Here is a 25,395-nt window from a genome sequence, read left to right on the forward strand (position 1 = left end):
CTTTGAAAACTACATTTTAATTTAAAAAAAGTAATGAGGTAGTAATTTAAACAGTGTTGTCGCCAAGACCACTGGTTCTCAACAGTTTTTGTGTGAAGGACCCCTAAATTGATACAAGTTAGGTCATGGACCCCATTTGATAAAATATCGCTTCAGTGATCTTCATGTGAAAAGATTTTGGTTGTGACAAATGATTAAGACCAGAATTCTAAATCTGTCGGCTACAGTTGAGGAGATAACCTTGAGAGAAGAGAAACTTATCTCTGGAATAGTCACTCTTACTCACATTGGGCTCACTTTTATAGTGATTGAATAGAGAAATTAAACTGTTATGCATTTTTATGGGGACTCCCTTGAACTTCCTCAAGGACCCCTGGTTGAGAACCACTGTATCAAGACCACCTAAACTGAGGCTAAGTCATGACCAAGACCAGACCACTTCGAGTCCCACACCGCAAGACACACTTAGGATAAAATGCAAACTATAGACACTCCTCAAATTGATCTGAAAGAGACACATTACGATAAAAACACCCCCAAGAAACTAATGAAATTCCATCTTCATTTACTTCCTCTATTGCAGAACTGAATATATGTTTGTTAGGGATGCACAATAATATCGGCACATCACCAGTATCAGCTGATATCAGTTTTAAAATAAACTACATGAATCGTCAAACATGCTTTTTCTTGTTTTGCACAATGACTGAATATTACATACATTGAAAAGTACGACAAGAGTATGTATGTACTAAAATTAGGTAGGGGAAAATGTGGATATATCAATATTGGTATCGGTTATGGGTCAAATGACTTGTTGCATATTGGCATATTGGATACTGCCAAAAAATCCAATATCATGCATCCCTAGTGTATGTATAAGTGTACTTTAAGAAATGTCTGGATAAAATAATCAAAAGGTGTTTCAGGGGTGAATTTTTTAAATTGGAATTTTCTCTTGTTTTCGATTAGGAAACAAATACAAACACTGAGGAGCTAAAATCAGCCTGGTCTTTGTCTGAGACAGAGACTAGACCAAGTTCAAATAGAGTCCTAGATGAGACCGAAACTGATCTTAAGTACTACAACATTAAATTTGAACATAATAAAGGAATATCCATCCACAAAATTACCATTTTTGTATCAGTGAGTCATGCTGTTACCCTGAATTTGTGAAGAAAGCTTTGTTTCTCTGATGCCTCCACAGAAAACTGCAAACATATTGATTTATTTATTTACTGGGGATCACATCAACAACAACAAAACTATATCAAAACATCTGTTCATATACTCTCACACAACTTGTGCACTATAATCCAAGTCTCATTCATCCAGTGGTATGCTCAGTACTTCCTAAACACATACATTATCGCTCAAAGCCTTTATTGGAGCTTTGAAGAGAGTATAGGTAAGTTTCATTTTCAGGTTTTGGCGAAAATGCATGTGTTTGGAATGCGCTGAGCATACAACTGGATAAATGAGTCTTAAATTATACTGCACGGGTTGTGTGAGAGTTTGTGAGTGGATGTTTTGATATACTTTTTGTGTTTTGAAGGGTTCGCTGTTTTTTTTTTCACCAATTCAGGGTGACAAGTCATGACTAAATGATATAGAAGTGGTCATTTTGATTTGGTGATATACAATAAATGTACCGCCTAAAGTATAGATGTGTTAAAACTCTCCTTTTTGTTTGCCTTTCCTCTGTCAAACGACAAGCTGCAATCTTCATTTTCAAAACCACTCTTTTCCCCGCTGCCCATGCCTAATTATAGAGCACATCTAGTTGTTAAATTCTAATCTATCTGTCACCAATCATTTTCACTTGACTTCATATCTCATTGCTAAAAAGAACTTCTGGTTTGTTTCTTTGTCTAAACAATACCACACATTGTCTCACCCGAAACATGCAAGCAGTTATTCAACAAACTGCTCACATGCCAGGGTGTTAATTTATCATCATCACCATCATCATAAACATTTATTCTGTTTCTTTTAATTATTAGTTTAGCAGATTACTTCTTTACCAATTTAGTCGGCAGAACTTTATGTCGCTAATTCTCATTTCCATATTAGGTTCATTTTAGTCATAGAGGGTAATTAATTGGCTATAAATGCCCACAGACGGCAATAAAAGACAACATGACAGTAAAATTTACATCCAGCCATAAATATGAGCATTGTGGTCTGTAATGAAGTGGCTCAGTGCCCATGCATTGCAGACCCATTGTAGGCGAGAGGTTTCATTAAACCACAGAGTGCAGAGAGGAAAGTACTGTGAATGTGAAGGGCCCGGCTCAGGCCTGGATCTTCACTCTTTTATGGACTTGGCAAAAGAGTTGGTAATAGTTTTCTTTGTGAATTTGTGTGTGTGTGTGTAACTGTAGAAGACCCAGCGGATGAAAGGAGGCCAACCTTCCTCATCCCATCTGGCCCCTCCAGCTCCAAGATGGTGTTGAGAGGACAGGTGCTGGAGATGGAGTGTATTGCCGAAGGACTGTAAGTGAAAGAATCCGCCATTACTTCAGCTCTGAAAGCCTCAAGTGCCCACCTGCTCAAGTGTCATCATCATCACTCTTTGTCTTTGTCTCCTCTCTCTCTCTCTCTCTCTCTCTCTCTCTCTCTCTCTCTCTCTCTCTCTCTCTGTCTCTCTCTCTCTGTCTCTCTCTCTCTCTTTGAATCCAGGCCCACTCCTGAAATCTCCTGGACCAAAGTAAGCAGCGATCTCCCAGCCAAGCGCACATCTTTCCTGCACTACCAGAAGACGCTGCGCATCGTGGACGTGTCCGAGTCAGACGAAGGAGATTACCGCTGCACCGCCAGGAATCGGCTTGGCTCGGTGCACCACACCATCCACGTCACGGTCAAAGGTGGGTCTGTAACGAAGTGCACAGTATCCCATCAGGCTTTTGTTCACCATGTGGCGACGCAGTCAATCCTTCTCTCTGTCTCTTCATTCTCCCTCCATCTCATAATTGATTTATGCACAGATGCCAACAGGGCAGTGTGTTCAGTGATTAATTCTCCAGCCCTCTGCTGCGCTCTGTTCTATTTTCAGCTGCTCCGTATTGGATCAGCAGCCCCCCCAGGAACCTTGTCCTAGCTCCAGGAGAGAACGGTCTGCTGACCTGCAGGGCCAGTGGCACGCCCAAGCCCTTAGTCACCTGGGCTATGAATGGCATCCCAATAGAGAGTGAGTGCAACCTGCTCCTTTGAGTAAAACTCTGTCTACATGGCCTCTCTCTTTTTTCACACAAGTTTAGCATTGTTTAATTTCAGTATTTTAGACTGGACTTTTGTTTTCAAATGATGTATTTTGGTTCTGTTTACCATTTTTGTTTCTCCAATGGAGTTAATGTTTGTTACATTTACTTTTTTCAGTGCCCCACAGTGAGAAATATAAAGATGTTTTTCTTCAAAACCCCCTTTTCTATCCCACAAAAAAGCGCAATTTATCAGTTGCATCAGTGTTTCATTTTGTCTCTAATGAACAGTTAAACATTTTTGAAAAATACAGCAATTATTGGCACCCCAAAGGCCTTTAAACACCAGGGGCACTTTTTTTCTTTGCGCAATTAATTTGCATGTCAGTGTATTTTTGTCATGAGTACTTTTACAACAAATGTGAATATTATGTGGTAAAAAAGGCAATTTATTTTTTATTTTTTAATTTTTTTTTTGGAACAAGGCAGATTTTTTTTTAGCTTTGGCACAGCAACTAATCACATTGTGCCTATAAATAAAATTTTAAAACAACACAGAGGCTTTGAAGACAAAAAATGTTATTACTGCTCTTATTTTTGACCCTGACCAAGACAGCACACACCAGATCCACTTCTTCCATTCTTACCTTTCACAATAAAAGATTGGTTGAGCCAAATACTCGGATTAAACTAGTATCCGGTACAGATAATGTATACTTTATACAAATATGAGTACAATACAAGTGAATATGTCAATATCTGATCTTGTGATGAAGGAAATCCTTTTTAATCTCTCATTCTTCAGATCAAAAATGAACTGAAGCTAAATTATGAGGCTTTTGTATGAATAGATTTCTCATAAATAATAAATATAGCAACTTCTGGTCAACCAATGTCAATTTCAGGCCTAAAATTACAATTTGTACTTAGATCCCACTTCTACTTTGGATTGAAATCCCACCCACTCTTGGTCTCGGTACAGATACAGATAATTTAGTTGGTTAAACACATACAGACACAAGTAGTGTACTTTCTCATCCTTACTACACATACAACGTTACTGTACACATAACTGCATACCTGTATACCAAAGGGAACTGAATTTTACTTAAAGTATTTCAGGAAGAGGAAATTCAATAAAATAGCTTACAGTACCTGAGACTATATAACACCTTATCTGAGACAGACTGTCAGATGCTGCTCTGGGTCAGTGGCTTAGTGTTAATTTTTTGCAAATTCACATTGCTGCTGGCGAATCTATTTGCATTATTGTTGCAACTATCGCAAAGTCGTATCGCTGCCGGTGTGAGTGGTTTTGCTTTTTTATGTTATTTAAATTTTGCAACCAGCGGAGAGACTCCAGGAAGTCAGTACACCCAGTTAGGAATTTGTCCCACACGTAACCACTCATAAAACCACAGCTTTTCAGTTTTACACTTTGCTTTTTGCACATGTTGAACAAGCAAGATATGATGATATGAAAGGCAGATTTTGTTGCCTTTGCACAGAGACATGCTAGCTTCCCCCCAGTTTCCAGTCTTTAAGCTAAGCTAAGCTAATCAGCTGCTGGTTATAGTTACATATTTAGTGCACAGACATGAGAGCAGCATCAATATTCTCCCTTAACTTAATATTTTCTCTACAAGATTCATCCAGAGTTCAAAGAGCCAGAGTTTTATCTCTTGTTATCCATGAACAGATTCACCGAAGGATCTCAGCAGGAAGGTGGAGGACGACACCATCATCTTCGATAACGTGCAGACTGGATCCAGTGCCGTCTACCAGTGTAATGTCTCCAATGACTATGGTTACCTCCTGGCCAACGCTTTTGTCAATGTGCTCTGTAAGTTCATTACACAAGATCCATTTGTATTAGGACACTGTTTTCCATTTACATTGATTTCTGTGGTGTAATAATAACATGGCAATAATTGCTGCTGCCTCGATCCAGCGGAGCCGCCCAGAGTGCTGACACAAGCCCAGAAAGTCTACCAGGTCATCAAAAATCACCCGGCCCTGATGGACTGCGCTTCCTTCGGGTCACCCATTCCGAAAATTACGTGGTGAGTTAATGAATTTTTAACAGAGGAAAGTGTTTTATGTTTCTTCAAACGCTCACAGTGGCTGCCTCTCTGTCTCAGGTTCAAAGACAGTCGGTCCAGCACCCTGGATGGAGACTCTTACATCCTGCATGACAATGGGACTTTAGAGATTCACGTAGCTCAAGCCCACAATAGTGGCAAATACACCTGTGTGGCCAGAAACATCCTTGGCATCTACGAGAATCACGTCTACCTTGAGGTCAAAGGTGAGTGTTTCTGCACAGGAGAACCCGCTATTTTTAAATTCACTGCACCCTGTTTTTATTTTGTTCTGAAAAATATCTGCATTCTGGGGACAATAAATGAGGTGAAGACTTCTCTCTGTGTCACCACTGACAAGGAAATACAGTAAGTAACAACAACCCCACCCACATTTAAGAGTACTGTTTGTTGTGGAAACTCTAGGGTCTAGGCACCATGTCTGAGGGGTTACTTTTGGTTCCAAAGGTACCATACCGAAGGTGTTTGGTGGAAACGGGGATTTGGTCTTCAGCCCGGAATATTTTCTCAAAAGCCAAGAATTGATGCTATTTCCAAAACAAATCAGATATAGTTGAGTGAATATTCTTCTGTTGGCCTAATATTCAATTCATAGTATTAAAGTCCAAATTTACTTGGCATTGTTTGGGGTCCTTGGTTTATAATTAGAGCAGCTCAGATTTTTCATGGCATGATTTCAGATGTAACAGACTTGTGAGCTTAATATTCATTCTGTAAACTCTACTCCAGCAAAGTATAACAAGAATAGGTTTCAAGATTGGTCATGCTGTTTACACCACATTACCACCCAACATATGTTATGCAAATTAAAAGTAGTAACTTAAGACAATTTTTGCCACTTTTTCAGTGGCAGGAGTGAAGATTAGTCATCCTCAACATTTGTTGTGTTACGGTTTCAGGATGATGAAGACAGCAGGAGAACAATTGGATACAAAGTATGTTTTTTCCAGATGATGCACAGATTTTTAGGCAATCCATTATCTCAAATAACTTGAAAAATACCATACTATGCATGCTATAAAGATGGAGTGCATTTAAGTCCTGCCCCCACTGGGGGGAAAACAATTTTCTTTTCTCTCCATTGACTTTGTATCCTGTGAAAGTGCCTCCTTGTCACTTACATCTTCTGGTGGACAACAGAAAATGCCTAAAAGCTGCTTTGTGTGGGGATGCTCTACTAAGAGATGTAAGGCATCAGCAGGAAGACTAAAATAATCCTTTGACATGCTGAAATCTAATGTTTTTAGCTAGCTACAGGTATTTTATTAACGTCTCAGCTCTTGGTTGCATACTGTGGCGCTGATTGTTTTCCTCTCAGGTGGGTGTGGTTTTCAGGGTATGATGCATTGTGCTCTGACTCTATAGCTGCCGGGAATGTGGAAAAAAAATCTCCCTAGGGATGCATGTACGTCCCTACGTTTGAGCCGAGCCCCAAATGTTTACAACGTCTGGCTCTGGCCCTGGTTTTATAACCTAAATGATTGTTATGTGATCAATTAATAAAATAGATTTTTGGTTAATGAAACTAATAGTTGCAGCCCTGATAATAACTTTTGTGAAGTAACGCCCTATTCCAAACACAGGGTATATGTTTGCTTTGATTCTTTGACTTCACTTAATTCAGACTGAACCTTTCTCCCCCTCCCATCAGAGCCCACCCGAATCCTGAAGCAGCCGGAGTACAAAGTGGTCCAGAGGGGCCGATCTGTGGTGTTTGAGTGTAAGGTGAAACATGACCCCTCACTCATCCCCACCATGACTTGGCTCAAAGACGACGGAGAGCTGCCTGATGACGAGAGGTCAGAGCTGTCTGGAGATGTCTCACTTTGTTTACGCTCTCTCTACATTAGTTTAAATAGATCGAGACACTAATGAGCAGTCTTACCTTTAATGAAATTATACTGCTTGTTCCTGTTTCTCCATTAATGCTTGTTATAAAATCACGTCCAGAGCTAAACTTTCTTTACGAATGCTTTGTTTACAGGTTAATCGTAGACTCCGACAGCCTCACCATCACAGATGTGACAGAGAACGATGCAGGGGTGTACACTTGCATCATGAACACCACTCTGGACCATGATTCAGCCAGCGCTGAGCTCACTGTTGTCGGTATGTTTAGCTTTGCAGAGGCTCAATTTCACTGACTCATAAAACCAACTCACAAATTATTAAAGTGTACCCTTCCTCCATCTCAGGTCTTCCCAGAAAAGTGAATCTGTCCAATAATAACTTACACAACAGATTGCCTTTCAGGCCTTCAAGGTTAATTGCCTGAGAGTTTACTTAAGAGGGTCGGAGCGGATTTAGCCAGCTATCGTGTCAGCAGCATGAATATTTGATTGTTGTCTTCTTAGTGAGCCAGATAATCTTCTTTGTTTTCTTATGGCTGACTGACCACTAAACTCCCCATTTCACTCCTGCCCTCCTACCTGGCAGAGGCCACACCAACACCAGCTGTTGTCTACGGTAAACCTGCAGCACACACGAGCACCCAGCTGTGCGCAGCTGACATGGGCTTGTGTCATGTTTGTTCTATGTTACTGTTAAGAGAAGCATGTTATGGCCCGAAGATGTGTTGTTTTTTTTTTGCAGTCACAAAGCACTTTTAATTTTCATTTTGTTTACCAGCATTTATTTATTTTTGTCTTGAAGGGTTTTTTTTTCATAAGTTTTTGTATGTTTTTCCATTTTCCCAAAAGTGCATAAAGTTTGAATGCATTAAACCCTAAACACTAAACACTTCTGCAAAGAGGAAGCAATTTCCACTCACTCTTGAATGCAAAGATAATTTGCAAAGCTGACATCTTCCCATTGCACCACTTGGGATCTTTTCAAATGTGCCATTTCCTCATCACTCATTTATTCCAAGCATGCGTTCCACTTTATCATTACAATTCCAAAACATGAGCATCAATTTAACCTCTCTCGTGAGCCCAAGACTCCATTTCATGCAGAGTGATTATGGAAGATTCTCAGTCGAGCATCAGGCGTTTCATATGCATGATGCAGAGTCTGCATGCAAAACACCGTTAAATGAAACACATAAAGAAACGGGGGAGTAACTGAAAAGTGTGCTTGGTTAAACCAACATTTATTATGATTCTAGTATCACAGAAACACATTCATGTAACAAAAAAATCCCCTTTTGTTTTGCGTCATGTTCTTGTGGCATGAACCTTTCGTGTTCTGTAACTGTAAATGTGTGCTGATGTCGCTGCATGTTCTGTATCTCCCCCAGAGCGACCTGACGCTCCAACTGACCTGGAGCTGACGGACCAGAAAAAGAGGAGTGTGCAGCTCACTTGGACCCCCGGGGATGAACATAACAGCCCTATTGAGAGTATGTCTTAAATATGTGTGTGTCTGTTCGAGGAGTGTCTTTGTGCACCTTATCCATGATGTCTGTGCTAAAACGAAAAGTAAAGCAGATGCACAGAAGTTTTTAAAGGGACACTTGACATAATTCACACAGGAATAAAAAAAAACTGATTTAGAACCAGAATCAGAATAAGATTTTTTATCAAGTAGGTGATCGCACAAGGAATTTGCCTTGGACATTGGTGCATACATTTAACATACAATAAAAATATTAAAAGGAAAGTACTGTAACTGCAGGGAGGCTATGGAGAAGGACTTTTGCTTGGCCTCAAGGAAGTTCTGGCAGACTGGTAGACACCTCAGGAAGGGAAAGCAAGACTTGTCTCAGGCTGTGCTCAGTGGGGGAGGAGAAATGCCGACTGGGGATATTGTCGAGCAGTGGAAGGAGCACTTTGAGGAACTCCTGGAGGAGGCAGAGTCTGAAGACTGAAGACATCTCTCACCCGTAACCCTGGCAGAGGTAGTCAAAAAGCTCCCCTGTGGCATGGTGCCAGGTGTGGATGAGATGCTGAACACTCTAGATACTGTAGGGCTGTCTTGGCTGACACGCCTTTTCAGTGTCGCGTGGAGGTTGGGTACGGTGCCTGCAGAGTGGCAGACCAGGGTGGTGGTTCCCAATTTTAAAAAAGGGCACTGCAGAGTGTAATCCAATTATAGGGGTGTCACACAGCTCACGCTACCAGGGAAAGTTTATTCCAGGGTGCTGGAAAGAAGGCTCCAACCAATTGTCGGATTCAGGAGGAGCAATGCAGATTCCGTCCTGGTCATGGAACAGTTGACCAGCTCTGTACCTTTGCAGGGCTGCTGGAGGGGTCGTGGGAGTTTGCACATCCAGTCTACATGTGCTTTGTGGACTTGGAGAACGTTTACGACTGCGTCTGAAATACTTTGCTCAGCCTGCTGTCCCGACGACCCACCTTCAGATACACCGTTGAAAATGTGTCAGTGAGGCTCCCTGCAGTTGGAAAGAAACTGTTCTTGTGGTGTGAGGTTATAGTCCTGATGGTCGGCAGCCTCCTACCAGAAGGAGTGTTTCAAAGACTCTGAGTCCAGGGTGGATGGGGTCGGCCATGATCTCTCCTGCCCACTGGGATCAACAGATTGCAGCCGAACACCTTCTCAGCAGAATGAATGATATGCTGCAGTCTGAACTAATCTTCATGCAGAAAGCTTGCATTAAAAACTTGTGGTGTGTCATTTGAAAGAAGTGGGCATACGGCAGGCAGGGACTGTCTGATTAAAGTTGCTTTTAATTTGCATAATGGGACTTTTAGGATTCAGCACTTTTGGAGTCCCATACTGGGGACTAAAATTCTGCTGCTGCTTCAATTTTGACATTTTTGAAACATCTGTCTCTAATGAGTCTCCCAGCATTATAGAAGTGCAAATCACTGGAGTACCCCTTTGATTAATTACATTTTTGGCATATTGTCGACATGTGAACAGAATCAGACTGATACACAGAACGTGAGGGTTCAAAATTACAATAAACTAATGAAATAGCCAACAAAAGTCAGTGAAAGAATCCCTAAATCTGTGTTTTGGAAAGCAGACACATCTACAGGTAGTGGCTGTGGCTCTGAGGTAGAGCAGGTCGTCCACCAATTTGAAGATTGCCGGTTCATTTCACATTTCAAAGTATCCTTGGGCAAGATACTCAACCCCAAATTGTACCTGATGGCTGTTCCATTGGTGTGTAAGTGCATGTGAATGATTACTGAGTAGTAGATGGCACCATTTACGGTAGCCTCGGCCACCAGTGTGCGAATGTGTGTGTGAAGGGGTGGATGTGACGTAGTGTAAAAAGCACTTTGAGTGGTCTGAAGACTACAAAGACCCTATACAAGTGCAGTCCATTTACTATTTACCATCTACAGGCCTGAAAGCAAGCTGTAAAGAGTTTGTAGATTCTTCAGTGATGGACGACAATAGCTGAGGTCAGCTTGAAATCATTGGTTACAATAGAGTCTAGTGGTGACAAGTTTTAACAGCACAACAAACAACAACAACAAAATGTCCATAAAAATGCCTCCAGCCACCGCTGCAACATAATCTCCTCATGGCTAAATCCCCAGCACTGCCAGAAATAGCATGTTAAGACATATTTAAGCAAACCTTTTAGCTTTAGAGTTACAGTTTCCAAAAATAACTCAAGGATGTTCACTTCATTCCCAATATTCTGTCAGGCCGTGTATAAAATGTTCAGTTAGTTATGTTCAATATTTGTCTCTTTTTTTTTTTTTTTTTTTTTCCACAGAATTTCTGATCCAGTATGAAGACTCACTGCACCACCGGGGGCACTGGCATAATCTCACCGAGGTCCCTGGAACCAAGACGACAGCTCACCTCAAACTGTCACCCTACATCCACTACACCTTCAGAGTTTTGGCCCACAATGCCATGGGTCTCAGCCGCCCCAGCTTCCCCTCCAGAATGTACAAGACAGAACCTGCAGGTACAGACTCGCCTGCCCTGTAGAGTTTCTGGTGGCCTTGTGAAATCTCACTCTGTAAATTAATTGTGTTTTAATAGGACATAAATAATCAACAAATCTGCTGATGTTTTATGATGAATAATTCTGTCTTGGAAATCATGGCTCTTATGTGAGTAAATGATTTAAAGGGGACATATTTTGCTCATTTTCAGGTTCACACTTGTATTTTTAGTTTGTGCTAAAACATGTTTACATGCTTTAACTCTTTGAAAGCTGATGCTTCCAGACGCCTAGCAAGTATTGAAACCTTTGAACCCTGAGCAAATTGGTGTGATTTCTTTGAAAAACATGGGGAAAACGGCAATGAGCAACTCAGTAACAAATAAAATAGAATAAAGTAAAATTAAAACAATAGATTTAGAAAATTATTTTTAAAAAGCTAGGGAAAAAAACATTTTTAATTATTATTATTACATTTTAAATTCATGTTACAGAATTATTATAATTTTAAACACTCTTTCCAGGTCATTTCATTGTTTGTTTGTTTTTAATTTTCTTTCTTCCTTTTTTATTACTATTATTATTTTTTATTTATTTATTTATTTTTTTACAAATTTTCTTTTAAATTTTTTTTTCTCTCTCTCTTTTTAGCAATTTCTTGCAAATGTTTTGGGTAATTTCTTCTTTCATTGCTCACTACCTTCTTCTCATGTTTTTAAAAGAAATCCAGCCAATTTGCTTAGGTTCAAAAGGTTAATGGTCAGTGCCTGTGTTTTTAAGCCTCTTCCCCCAAACACCCAGTCTCCTCTGATTGGTTAGCATGTCCAAGTCTTTCGCATCGGTGTCTCTGCACTGTCATTGCAACAGGGAAAGATTGTAATGGAGAATAGTGGCACTGTTTTACAGTGAAACATCACCAATAAAAGCTTCTTAACACAGCCAGCCCATTCAGCAGGAATCGAAATCAGGTAGTAATAAACAACATTGGCAACAAAGATTACATGTTTCCCTGATGTTAGCAAGTAGTCTCATGTAGCAGTGTAGGCTGTGTAATGTGGAGTAGTGTGCCTGGGGTAGGTAACGATATAAAGAAATTCATCACAAGCTGACGTCAGCTCGTCTAAAAGTGGTAAAAACGCTGTAAACAGAGTATTCAGAACAGTCTGAAGCCTAATGTTTTGTCTCACGGGGATTATTTTTGCCTTCGTTCACTTCATCATTTGAAACTTTGGCCATGTTTAATATGAACATCCAACACTGTAACATTACAGAAAATAAGGAAAGGCATGATAGGTCCACTTTAAAGTAAGACTGCATATGTATCAGCTTTTGTTGGCAAATCATTATATTGATCTTTTTCTTTTTTGTTTCAGCTCCAGACGAGAACCCAACAGGTGTCACGGGATTTGGAACAGAACATGATAATCTTGTAATCTCATGGAAGGTAATACAGTTGTAGAAATCTGTCTGTTTTAACCCTGAAGCATTTCCTGTTTTCCAGGGAGCACCATGAAATATAAAAATGTCTTACACTATGAAGAATAGTTTTGTTATTGCCTGGTCTCATGAGCTTTCTCTTTTCTTACTTTGCTGTCTTTGTATTGAAGAACAAGTTGCATTTAAAACTTTCTCCTCTGCAGCCACTGACAGGCCTCCAGTCTAATGGTCCAGGGCTTCACTATAAAGTGATGTGGCGGCAGAAGGCTGTGGACAGTGTTTGGACCTCTGTGACTGTGGCTAACAACTCCAAGTTTGTTGTGTCTGGAACGCCCACATTTGTTCCATATGAGCTAAAAGTTCAGGCTATGAACGACTATGGAGCTGGACCTGAGCCTGCTATTGCCCATGGCTACTCAGGAGAGGACTGTGAGTTAGATCACCTCTAAGACCCTTAAAAAAATGCACTACATACAAGACTGTGGGGTGATGCACTCGGCTGTGTGACCTAGAACATTTACTCAGTATGTTTCCTTCTGTATTCAGCTGTTGTTGCATTCCTTGTCTGTCGTACAGTGCCGGTAGCAGCTCCAGGAAATGTGCATGCTGTGGTGCTGAACAGCACTCTGGTTGAAGTACACTGGGATTCTGTGCCCACCAAATTAATACGAGGACATCTCAAGGGATTTAAGGTACAGTACAATCAGTGTAACATGTACACCAATGCCACCTATTATACACACACACACACTTAACACTTAATATCCTAACTGTGTCTTGTAGGTTTACTACTGGAGAGAGCGCAGCCTCCACAAACACAACCCCCATCATGTGGAGAAGCAGATCCTGACCTTCAGTGGAAACCACACCCACGGCATGCTGCCCGGACTGCACCCCTTCAGTCTCTACTCATTCAATGTCAGGGTTTTTAACGGCAAGGGAGAGGGTCCCTCCAGCCCCACCCAGCAGTTTGAGACACCTGAAGGAGGTAGGAGAAGGAGTGCTCTTTCTTTTTTCTCCTCAAAAAATAAACTAGTTACCAAATTAAAAACTCTTAAATGCACATCAGCTATTTATCAGTCTAGATGGTTTTGGTGTGAGTTGTTGGAGATATCAGCCAAGGAGATTTCTGCCCTCTCTCAAATATAATGAAATTAGGTGGCCAGAAATAATACTTTTTTTTTTTTTTAAGATTATTTTTTGGGCTTTTTTGCTTTTTATTGTATGGGACAGAGTGAAGGGGGTGAGAGGGAGAGAGCGGGGGGTGACTTGCAGAAATGGTCACAAGCCGGAGTCGAGCCTGCGACCGCTGCAGCGAGGTGTCGCCTCTGTACATGGGATGCTGGCACTATCCAATACGCTACTGACGCCCCAGAAATAATACATTTGAAAAACTCAACAGCAATGTCTCTTTCCAGAAATCATGAACCGGTTCCTCAAGATAATCCACAGACCTTGTTGTGAGCAGATTAATGCAGGAACTACTTTCTTTCTACCAAACTACACCTGCCAGCAGTATCACTGTGCAGAAGGAAGTGTGCATCTACTGCTAGCTCACCTAGCACCACTGAGCTAGCTAACGTTACAGCTCAGCAGAGGGGTACCCTATTGTTTACATCTCATGCTGTCACAAGTGTTAGTCTCTCGTCCATGAGAAGATGAACACTTCCTTCTGCATGACGATACAGTTTGTGAGTATAGTTCAGTAGAAATAAAATAGTTCCCGCATGAAACTGCTCACAACAGGGTCTGTGGATTATCTTGAGTAACCTGGTCATGATTTCTGGAAAGAGACATTGCTGTTGAGTTTTTTTAAATCAATTATTTTGGCACTTTGAGCACCACAAGCCGAGTACCATCTAGTTTCATTATAATCGAGAGGAGGCTGAAATCTCTATGGCCGATATCTCCAATACTGCAACTCACACCAAAGAGATTTGTAAATAGCACAATAGGTAAAAGTAAAAATAACTATCTTTTAAAGAACTTATGTAAAGTCTGATTATTTACGTCTTATCTGCAGTGCCAAGTGCTCCGACTTCCCTCGTGGTCACCAACCTCAACCTGGACTCTCTAACCCTTGAATGGAATCCTCCTCATGACCGTAATGGACGCATCACCGGCTACACCCTCAAATATCAGCCAGGTAACTAAGCTTTTATATCTTTGCCTAGTGAATGTCACCTTCGTTCATGTAGTTTGTAGTTTTGTATGTCCTCTTTTTCATGTCTTGTAGTGTCATCCTGTTCAGAGATTATAAGGAAAAAAAGTAGTTTAAAGTAGTCTCAGAACACTTCAAGTTATTTGCCTAAATTATGACCCAAATTAACAAATCAACTTTTGTCACCTCGCCTTCTGTTCCTGAACCCTGCATCTCTGTGCCCCAAACGTTTCCATTTCCACCTTCTCACCGTTGACACTCCAACCCCATCTACGACCCCTCTATTCAACTTACCTCACTACTTCCCAACTTCCATCTCCATCCCATCATTCTTGTCACCCATCCTCCACTCCTGTAGTCAATAACTCCAATGAGCTGGGCCCAGTGGAGGAGCTGGCTCTGCCCGCCAATGAGACCTCAGTCACTTTGCTCAACCTCAAGTACAGCACACGCTACAAGTTTTATTTGAATGCGAAAACAGGCAGGGGAGCAGGCCCAGCCACTTCTCAGGAAGCTGTCACCATCATGGACGAAGGTAAGTTTAATACCTAAATAGTTTTAATGTTTCTCCAACTGGAAAGCTTTATAACTCAGGTAAAAAGGATCCAAACATGTCAGCAATCCACAGATCTCACATACACAATATGAAGTCCATGCAAACTGAAAACACGTCACATGACTCTTCAGTACAACACACTTCATTCATCAAAGGTTTTCAACTATCTTGCCTTCATCAAGAGGCTTATTTTGTAAACATGATTGTAATGTTGTGTTGTAGTCTTTCGTTTTTAGCAGTGGTTCCCAACTGGTCCACCCACAGGGTCCAGATTTCTCCTTAGTCATTAGCTCAAGGTCCACACAGCTAAATATATTCAGTGTCACGCTTGCGTTTGGCCATGTCGTCGAGCTAGTTTGCTGTCTCTGTCAAGTAGCCATCCATTAGTCACTCGCTCTACAGGAGGAAACAGCACTTAAAAATAAAAGCTCTGTGCCAGGAAATTCACTGTACTTAAAAATCTAGTTTGGTTTTTTTTCCATCTTGACGTGTTTGCAAGTCACTTGTGGTCCATTCAGAATGTACCTGTGACCCACTTTTGGACCACGAACCACTGATCTACAGTATATTGATGGACTGTATCAGGAAACCACAACCAACCTCAGATACCATCCTGATGAAGGCAAGACAGCCAAAACCTTAAGAACATGGTGTTCTGGAGAGAAGTTGTGCGATGTGAATAGGCGTAGATTTCAAGAGGAAGCAGGGGACACATACTCCTCTAAATTTAGAACATAGGCATTCGTGTGTCGCCCCCTCTCCCCACCAAAAAAATAAACAAATATAAATTAATATAAATTATAGCAGAAAAGGCACAGAATGGCACATAAAAATCACCAGAACAGAGGAAATTAACTGTTGGGTGCTCAAAATCTTCTGGCAGAGGCCCCCTTAACCCCCCATTTCATATATGTCCCCCCCAGTGTTAAAATGAAACCTACGCCTTTGATGACGTGTTTTAACTTTGTATGGACTGAAGCTCAAACTGGTTGCACCTCAGTGCACCTTTGTGTCTTTTCAAAGTTGTAAATTGCTGTTTTTTTGACTGAAAAACATTTCTCTCAACACTAAAATGCTGTTTATTGTGACGCATGATGTTCTGTTTTTGTGTGTTCTCTATAAAGTGGCGTGGAAACGATTAGTCGATTTATCGATTAGCTGACAGAAAATCATTTTACAGCAAAAAAAATTGGTAACATTAACTGGTTTCAGTCAGTCCAATGTAAAAAAAATAACTTGTTTTATATCATTGTAAAGTGAATCTTTTGCAGTTTTGACTTCTGGTCAGCCGAGACAAGTCACCTTGGACTGTGGGAAATTATGATTCACATTTTCTTACTATTTTTATATTATCACCTTGTGGAAACAAGTTAATTATCTTGTTCCAAGACGATAACTTGTGTGTACAAGATAAAGAATTTCACCTTTTAGGACTTTAGGTCATTTTATAGACTAAAAAATTAATCAATTAACTGCAAAACTGCTCCAGACACTAATCGATAATGACAATAATTGTTGGCTGCAGCCCAACATTGTTATGTGTTTTGTCTATGTGAAATCCTCGTCATTCTACCATGTACAGTTTACAATATGATGCACACTATTCCATGGCATTATCTTATATTTTTAGCATGATGTAAATAAGATCTTGATGAATGTTTAGTGGAACATGAGTGTGATCCAGTTGCATTGTTACACAAGCTGACCCATGCAGTTATAAACCCTCACACAGATCATCTCTTACATTACTCAGCATGACCCACATGAATGTCTTACTGTTACTGTTACATACAGTGACACAGATGGCTGGGGTTTGGGGGTCATCCCATAGTGACCCCTGTCCTGTGGTCTCTCCGTGTCCTGTTTCTCTCTACAAGCTCTAATATCACAGCTTGACATAGATGTGGACGCAGGTACCGGTCGTATCTAGCCTCGTGCATGTTTTACAGATACAGCCACGGCTTCGAAAAACCACCGCAGGCATGCACTCCTCTTCACTGAGCAATTTCCCTTCGTCTTTATCAAATCCTGCAGCCCGCCAAAATACTCTGCTGAGTTCAAAGCTGGGGAAAGTTCAAAGCCACATAGATAAAGATGCTATGTGACGTGTGCCTTTTTAATGTCATGTGATAAAGTCTTTTCAAAGCGGCTTTTTTCATTCTTCTCTTTACTGTGCCTTTGGCGACTTTGACCCCTCCTAACTTCTTCCACAGTCGCTGCTAGCGATGCTTCCCGCTGCATGGCGAGCGTTTGCTTGGCATGCCAATGAACTGTGTGCACTGCGTATAATGACTTCAGTGTCTGTGTGATGTGTCTGCATGTGGTGAGTGTTTATGTCACTGTGTCGTGTGCTTGGTGCAGTCTTTACCCCTCTCCATGTTGTTTACAGGAAACACGCAAACCCCTCATCCCATTGCACGGTCTCCTCCACGCCATCCTCCCCACTTGGGTACTGATTACTGCTGTGATCTTAGTACATTACATGTCTGATTTGTTACATGATCAGCTTTGTTTATTCTTTTGTTTGTTGGTATAGTGCTCTGATTGTAACTGTGTATGGCTATGAGGATAGATTGTGTGATGCTAAGAGCATTTAATAAGACCATAATTAAATCAAAGCAATTAATTGCCAGTTGTTGGACTGTCTATGACAAACAGGCCAAACTTGATGGTTGTCTTTTCTCCTGTGTGCTCAGCCCGGCCTGTGAGTCCTTTTGGGAACATTAGCTCCTCGGTTGGAGAGGATGGGACCCTGATCAGTTGGGAGTACTGGGGCCCGGAGAAAAACGTTTATGTAGAATACATAGTGAACAGTAAGCAAAGCTTCACACCTTTATTTCTGTCAGTTCTACACATAGGTGGCAAGAGACTCCTACTCCATTATTGGCTTGTGCAGGTGAATAGAAATATTGGCAGTCACGTTGATGCTGGCTCCTGCCAACGTGGACCCAGATGTGATAAACAAGGCTGTCTGTGATTGGATTTCTAATTACCCACTCCTGTTATTGACTAGAGTTGCGTGCATCTCCCGTGACAATCTTGTTGGAACTTATGTAGACAGACATTATAAAGAGCAGCACAAACACTCTTGTTATGCCAATTGATTTTGACTGAAGCACTCTCCATTGTTTTTATCCACCTGCAGCGAGGATGAAAAAACCCTGTGCTCTTGTAGTATGGCTCTCTCACACCTACTGTTTAATGGGGTCAAGGAGGGAATATCCTAGTCACAGATTCTCAGTCATTTAGAAAATGTCATTATCAAAAATATAATCAGTCGAACTCATTTATTATTTAGCCCAACACCACGTCTAATTCAGTTTGGCCGTGAGGGCTCGATGCACTGTCCCATAAGAAAACAAACGCGGATAGACTCAACAAAACAATTAAGTCTTATGACATCAATTTGACAACGCATGTGCAACAACAGACATCGCCATATATAAGTCATGCAGCTGTCATGGTGCATACTTAAAATGCTGCACTGTATGAAAACACAAATACAGAAAGCACAACCAAACACATACATAAATAATACTGCAAGTTGCACTGAACATGAAATGAATTACAAAACAGTTTCTGTATTTGGTTGTGTTTCGTGTTTTTGCAGCATGTTGCACATGATGTTGGTAAGGTTGATGAAATGTAACTTTGGTATTTGTCAACCAGGACCCTGTTTTCCCATGTTTTTGTGGTTTAGTGACAAATGAGAACAGGGGTTTTTGAAATTTGTTCAGTATTGAGCAGGAGGGCTGCAGCTGGCAGCTGCAAAACAGGCTGCAAACACTTGAAGCTTTTGTGCAATGTGAATATCTGTCCAGGAGAAGTGTTTGAGCCTGTCAGTGGCAAAAACAGATTGTTGAATGAATGAATGAATGAATGGATGGATTTTGAAACATAAATTCAGACAGCATTAAAAGGAGAGAAAATGATGATCACTCACAAAAGTATTTAACATGTAAAACTGAAAGAAAAAGATCAAAATAAATACAGTTAAACGAACCTTGACTTCTGTTCCAGGCTTGAGCAACAAAATTGTCAGACTTGAACACATCAAAATTTACCAAGCAGTCTAGCTTTTGGTCATCTGATCACCAAGAGATGTCAGGATTTAGACAAGCCATTTCATACAATATAAGCTCTCCTAAGTCATCATAGTTTGGAAACTCCTTTAGTTCTGTATTCCAATATGGCTTGGTTTTTTTCTGATTGGAAAAACCTACTGTTTTGTAGGTATGTCTATATTCATTTCTCTACACATTATATCACAAAATACCCCATATTAGTTATCAATACTACTTTGTGTTTTCTCACAGCCTTCTAATTTACTAATAAGTCCCAACAGAGCAAAGCAACATATGTTAGAAGAAAGAAAAGTGTCTGGAAGTATTCTCGGCCGTTTTTTAAATTTGAGTGAACCCATTATCAGCTTCAGAAAAACTTTTAGTGCAAGCATTAAAGAGTTGTCTGGTTAAGTGCAGAATGACACAATTTAAAGGATACCTACAGAGATAGACCCTTTTTGTTTAAGAAAAAGATCCCTTTTGTTTAACTGGAAACAGCTAATACCAAAGCGACCAGACTCCATTGAAAAAACAATAATTTTAGCATGAATAGAGCCAGCATATTTTCGCCTCTAACTAGCTGAATTAAAGGTTTATTCAAACCAAAGTAGAGTTAGTCAATCAATCAATCAGTTTTATTTATAAAGCCCAATATCACAAATCACAATTTGCCTCACAGGGCTTTACAGCATACGACATACCTCTGCCCTTATGACCCTCGCAGCAGATAAGGAAAAACTCCCCCTTTAACGGGGGAAAAAAACAGTAGAAACCTCAGGAAGAGCAACTGAGGAGGGATCCCTCCTCCAGGACGGACAGACGTGCAATAGATGTCGTACAGAACAGATCAGCATAATAAATTAACAGTAACCCGTATGACACAATGAGAGAGAGAGAGAGAGAGAGAGAGAGAGAGAGAGAGAGATGCAGGTAATGACAGTAGCTTACAACAACATTATTGAAAGTAATAATATTATAGTTATAGTTCTGGCTACTGCAGTACAATACGTTAAAAGTATGTATTAATATCTGGCAGTATACATGTGTGACAGTAGTCATATGTGTATAATAACAGTAGAAGTATGACTAATGACTAATGATGGCAGCAGCAGGAGGCATCTGGCAGGACCACGGCAGCAGCACAACCACACACGTCACGCTATCCAGGCACCGCTGCGATATGAGTTAATCTGAGAGACAGTGGAGCACAAAGGCTCCAGAGAAGAAGCCGAGTGACTGTTGGAACAGTAGAAAGACGAACCAAGAGGGTTTTGTGAGTTTTAATATGTTGCTGTTAACTTTAAATGAAGTGTTTTATGGTGATAAAATTACTGTTTTTTTTTACATGGAGTCTGGTGGCTTTGGCAATAGTGAATTTAGGGCTGTTTCTGGTTACACTTCTATTTCTGAAGGGATCCTTTCCAGAATGTTGTCAGACACGTAGAAGTGTAATCTGAGCCTGTCAGTGACAAAAACAAGCACTTTTAGTAAGCATAAATTGATGGTGTGCAAATGCTCTGTGTTACATTGCAGCCTGTTTCGTAGCTGGACGGGGTTCAAAAAGTGTTGTCGTCACTTAGACACAAAAACATGGGAAAAAAGTGTCCAGGTTGAAACCAAAGTACCCTTCAATTACAGTGCGTTGAACTTTCAGGGCTGTAATTTATTGTTAGACTAAATTGATTTTTACAGCTCCATACTCCTATGAATATTAAGTATTTAAATCTAATATAGACAGAACTGCCTGCAGTGTAATCCCAAGTCAGTAGATTTGTTTTTAAGTCATTAGATCCCATGATGTCATGATATCCCTGGCCCATTTGAAGCTGTGTTTGCTCCCTCAAACGTACCTCTCTTCATGAACGTCCCTCCTGCAGGTGAAGGTGAAGAGGAATGGCAGAAAGAGCTTGTGAACGGCTCTCAGAACGTAATGCTGAAAGGCTTAAAGGGGGGCCTCTCCTATAGGGTGCGTTTGGTGGCCAAAGGTCACCACGACCAGCCGCTCCACCGCTCTGACGAGCTGTTGGTCTCGATCCCAGGTGAGGCAGTTGTTGGGCAGTTGCCTCCACCGCGGTCTGGTCTGGCCTTGCACTGTGTCGTGTGTAGGATGTGTAGTAGCTTGTGCCGTTGTGTTATTGTAATCCAGTGAAGCATGGGTTTAACAGATGTGTTGTGGTCACTCTGTATGCCAGGCATGATGCATGATCGTGTGGTTGAATCTCAGCGTAATTAAAGTCAGTCCTGTAGATGTGGTAATTCTCATATAGAAGTTTGATTAGTTAGTGGTATAATCTCCTACCTAATATCACCCACAGTAAACCTGCGTGTTCAGTTTGTGTTATATGTGTGTATCTGTGTCTGTCTGTGTGTACTTGTGAGAGGAAGATTGATTCCCAACATTGCATACTAATGTGGTTTCAGTCACCATGAGCTTCATATAGGAGATTTCTAACTCGTCTAACATGAAAGTCGTCTTTTTCGGTAACAGTAAGCAATCATGATCCACTCATGAGCTGAAATCTCTAACAAGTAGATACTAAGAGATTGACTTGTTACATAGCATGTGATTATGGTTAAATGTTTCCCTTCCCTCGGGGAGAAGATCATCCAGTCGTAAATGTGAAGTCTTCCTCTCCTCTAGCTGTGGCGAGCAGACAGGTGGACATCGCCACTCAGGGATGGTTCATTGGCCTCATGTGTGCCATCGCTCTACTCATCCTGATCCTCCTCATTATCTGCTTCATCCAGAGGAATAAGGGAGGGAAGTACCCTGGTGAGTAGTGCCACTGACACCCTCATATATATCTAAACCTACACTGCAGTGCTCTGTGTGCCACCATTCAATCATATTTAAGAGGAGTTTAAGATTAGATTTGATTAGAATAGCGGCTTGTTTCTGCATTAAATGCACACTAAGACAAGGATTTAAGATTGCTTTCTATGAAGTGTATGGCTGCCAGAATTACGGCGAAAAAAATGTGTTTATTCTTTTATTACCCTTCAACATATTTTGATGCTATTTTGACATATATCTACATGTGCGTCTCATTATGCAATGTCTTGTTGTGACACAAAATCATTAAATCTTGTTAAAACAAAAATTTCATTAAAACTACATGCTGACTTACATCATGAAAACAAGACATGTTTCTCATTAAAGCAATGTATGGACGTCTCTTCAATATACCAATCCATTGTGTTTTAATGCGAGAATATTTTAATGCCTCTGTGCCGCTGATAGCTGTAGCCTGAGGCATTATGTTTTCAGGTTATCTGTCCATCCATCCCATTCTCATAAATGCAATATCTCAGTAAACTTTAGGGAATTCCTTTAAATTTGGCACAAACATCCCCTTGGACTCAGGGATGGTGGTCAAAGGTCAAGGTCACTGTGACTTTACCTGTTTCATTCTCGTAAACACAGTATCTCAAGAACACCTTAAAGGAATTTCTTCAAATTCAACAAAAACGTCCACTTGGACTGAGGAATAAACTGATTTAGAATTTGGTAGTCAAAGGTTAAAGGTCAAGGTCAGTGTGATCTCACAAATCACGTTTTTGGCCATAACTCAAGAATTCATGTGCTAATCATGACAAAACTTCACACAATGAATTCTATCTTCTATCTTCACACTAACAGGATAAAATGATGAGGTGATGACATTTTATATCCAAAAGGTCAAAGGTCAACTTTACTGTGACATCATAATATTCTGCATAAAACACTTTTCTGGCCATTACTTAACGCCATATCTCAGGAACAGAAGGAGAGACATTTGGTCAGATAAATATTGGCGACACTAATCTTGGGTGTCCACCTTGAAATTGTGCTGATTGTACAGATCATCTGTGCTGTCGGGGGCAACATGTGTGTGAAGCATCCATGTTTTCACAGACATAGATGTAAACTGTAAGAGAAACTTGACTTGACAACCATGGGGCAGTAATTCTAGTTATGAGATATGATGATATTTTGAAATAACAGGATAATTTTGTGACATAACAATGTTAAAGGTATACATTGCCATAATAACTAAAGTTTCTTGTTAAAACTGAATAATTTGTTATGTGGCAATGACCGAAAAAACATGAAGAATATCTTGTCATAGACCAGAAAACCATGACGTCAGGCTAACAGTAACAATCACGTAGACAACTGCCAACTGATTTTGCTTGCAGAGATATGTGAAATGGGCAGATTTGTTCATTTGTTAATATTTTCAGCCATAACGATAACATTTAAAGATGCATAATTCAACAATGATGTTTCTGTTGTGCTCATTTTATGTACAGCGTCTCTTTGCTCTTTAACAAACCACATCTACCAACATGGAAGCTAAACAATGTACTTCTGTGGATGGGGGCGACAGCAAAATATATTTTAGCCAATAAAAAAGTAGATATCATTTTGGAATATTTTTACTGCTTTACTTTGCACGCTAGCTAATCCAGGCAGTGGTAGACAAAAATCTCCCTTATTCTGCAAAGCAAAATGACTGTTTTTGTCAGTGGAGTCTGGGGGCTTTGAGATAACGTCTTCACTTCCCTATCAGAAATGACAGCCTGACTGCAAGGTAAAGCGGTGACAATGTTCTAAATATCATACACTTAAACTGATAATGATATTTTAGGTGGGCCTTTTTAAGGTGGCTAAAAACTCAGCTCAGCGTCGTTACATGGTAAACAATCATTGTGATTCAGTCTGTAGTGTTGAAAGGATCTTGTTAGGACAAGAAACTGAGCTTTTAGTCAAATTCAGACTGAATAATGAGCAACTATGAGCATGAGGACGGCAAAAACAACTTATATACAACATCACACATACACTGTCAAGTACTCTGCTTTATACGCTGTATGTCTAAATTGTCTAAATTGCCTTCTCTTTTCTCACCAGTCAAAGAGAAGGAGGACGCACACACAGACCCAGAGTTCCAGCCCATGAAAGACGATGACTGTACTTTTGGGGAATACAGGTGAGAGAAAGTACTCCGGCCTCTGGAGCCCCCAGAGCCCCATTTTACCCATCAACCCCTGCCCCGTCCCTGCTTTCTGCCCAGATCTGCTCTCTCTCTCTCTGGCTGGGCTGGAGCTCTGCACTCCCTTCCTCTTCTCAACCCTTACAGCTGACCAGTAACTGACCCAGGATCACCAATAACACAAATTCACAAGAAGAAGAAGAAGAAGTGCCCCTCATCTGAACTTTTACCACCGTGAAGCACAAGATATTTTTTTTTTCTGGGTTCTGGGACGTCCTGGATGATACTTGCGTCGGACTCTGTCGTGTGTGTGCTTGATATGACATTGCTGTGTCATTTGAGAAGCAGGATTCTTCAGGTTCAAGGGATTTAGTTGTTTGGGTGTTTTAAAATCTTTAAACAAGGCTGTCAGGAAGAAGAAATATAAGCTAGAGTCATTTGCAACACATCCTAAACTGACCCCAAGCATCGAATCCCATTCCAACTAATAAGCTACTCACATACATCATGTGTACAGTATATATAGTATTAACACTTTGCCTAGTGTATTGCTACTTACACATACAACCCTGATAGTACTGAGATGAATGAAATGATCATTCCTGCTAACCTACAGCAGTTCTCCAGCTACGCTTGTTAGCATCCTCATTCTAGGCTGCTTCTCCAATCGCACGCAGAATTAAAGAAAAATGAAGCACTTTACTTCTGTATAGCTAGCATTTTTGAATTGTTTTTTATAAGTCGATTTATAAGATGGTCTTGCTTTTATATTTTATATTCCTTTTTGTATTATGTATACATAAATCTGTTCTATGGATTTTATGCTGTGATAAATACATATCGAGATATATATACGTATATGATATGTGACATGCATGGCGTGAAGATCTGATATATGAAAATTTGCTCTAGGCAATAATGTATTGAATGGAATTATTGTTCATATATAGATATACAGTATATAGATGCATATGGATCTTCTACGAAATTATCAGCATGTTCGAGGGAAGTGATCATCACTGAGTGTACTGAGCTGGTTAATGCTGTCTCTATCAGGCCAGTAGCCATTCTTTAATAGTAATAATTC

The 25,395-nt window shown here is 40.5% G+C and overlaps 1 protein-coding gene across 14 annotated transcripts in view; it reads left to right on the forward strand.

The window, feature by feature from the left end:
* LOC125887746 (neuronal cell adhesion molecule-like) overlaps nt 1-25,395 on the forward strand; it is a 118,194-nt gene that overhangs the window by 87,013 nt on the left and 5,786 nt on the right. For 3 of the 14 annotated variants that reach the window (XM_049574790.1, XM_049574794.1, XM_049574791.1), the window contains 23 exons: nt 2,385-2,496; nt 2,683-2,867; nt 3,056-3,190; nt 4,900-5,043; nt 5,152-5,263; nt 5,342-5,508; nt 6,954-7,101; nt 7,287-7,411; nt 7,739-7,768; nt 8,541-8,642; nt 10,938-11,135; nt 12,488-12,558; nt 12,755-12,980; nt 13,128-13,243; nt 13,335-13,539; nt 14,575-14,697; nt 15,071-15,247; nt 17,146-17,181; nt 17,658-17,717; nt 17,965-18,081; nt 21,210-21,371; nt 21,974-22,105; nt 24,227-24,305. In XM_049574790.1, coding sequence (XP_049430747.1) covers nt 2,385-2,496; nt 2,683-2,867; nt 3,056-3,190; nt 4,900-5,043; nt 5,152-5,263; nt 5,342-5,508; nt 6,954-7,101; nt 7,287-7,411; nt 7,739-7,768; nt 8,541-8,642; nt 10,938-11,135; nt 12,488-12,558; nt 12,755-12,980; nt 13,128-13,243; nt 13,335-13,539; nt 14,575-14,697; nt 15,071-15,247; nt 17,146-17,181; nt 17,658-17,717; nt 17,965-18,081; nt 21,210-21,371; nt 21,974-22,105; nt 24,227-24,305 — 2,962 coding nt within the window. The remainder of the gene's footprint in view (nt 1-2,384; nt 2,497-2,682; nt 2,868-3,055; nt 3,191-4,899; nt 5,044-5,151; nt 5,264-5,341; nt 5,509-6,953; nt 7,102-7,286; nt 7,412-7,738; nt 7,769-8,540; nt 8,643-10,937; nt 11,136-12,487; nt 12,559-12,754; nt 12,981-13,127; nt 13,244-13,334; nt 13,540-14,574; nt 14,698-15,070; nt 15,248-17,145; nt 17,182-17,657; nt 17,718-17,964; nt 18,082-21,209; nt 21,372-21,973; nt 22,106-24,226; nt 24,306-25,395) is intronic. The other 11 variants (XM_049574792.1, XM_049574796.1, XM_049574797.1 and 8 more) reach the window with 8 other exon arrangements.

This window comes from Epinephelus fuscoguttatus, linkage group LG4, assembly GCF_011397635.1.
Source record: "Epinephelus fuscoguttatus linkage group LG4, E.fuscoguttatus.final_Chr_v1".
Taxonomy (NCBI): domain Eukaryota; kingdom Metazoa; phylum Chordata; class Actinopteri; order Perciformes; family Serranidae; genus Epinephelus; species Epinephelus fuscoguttatus.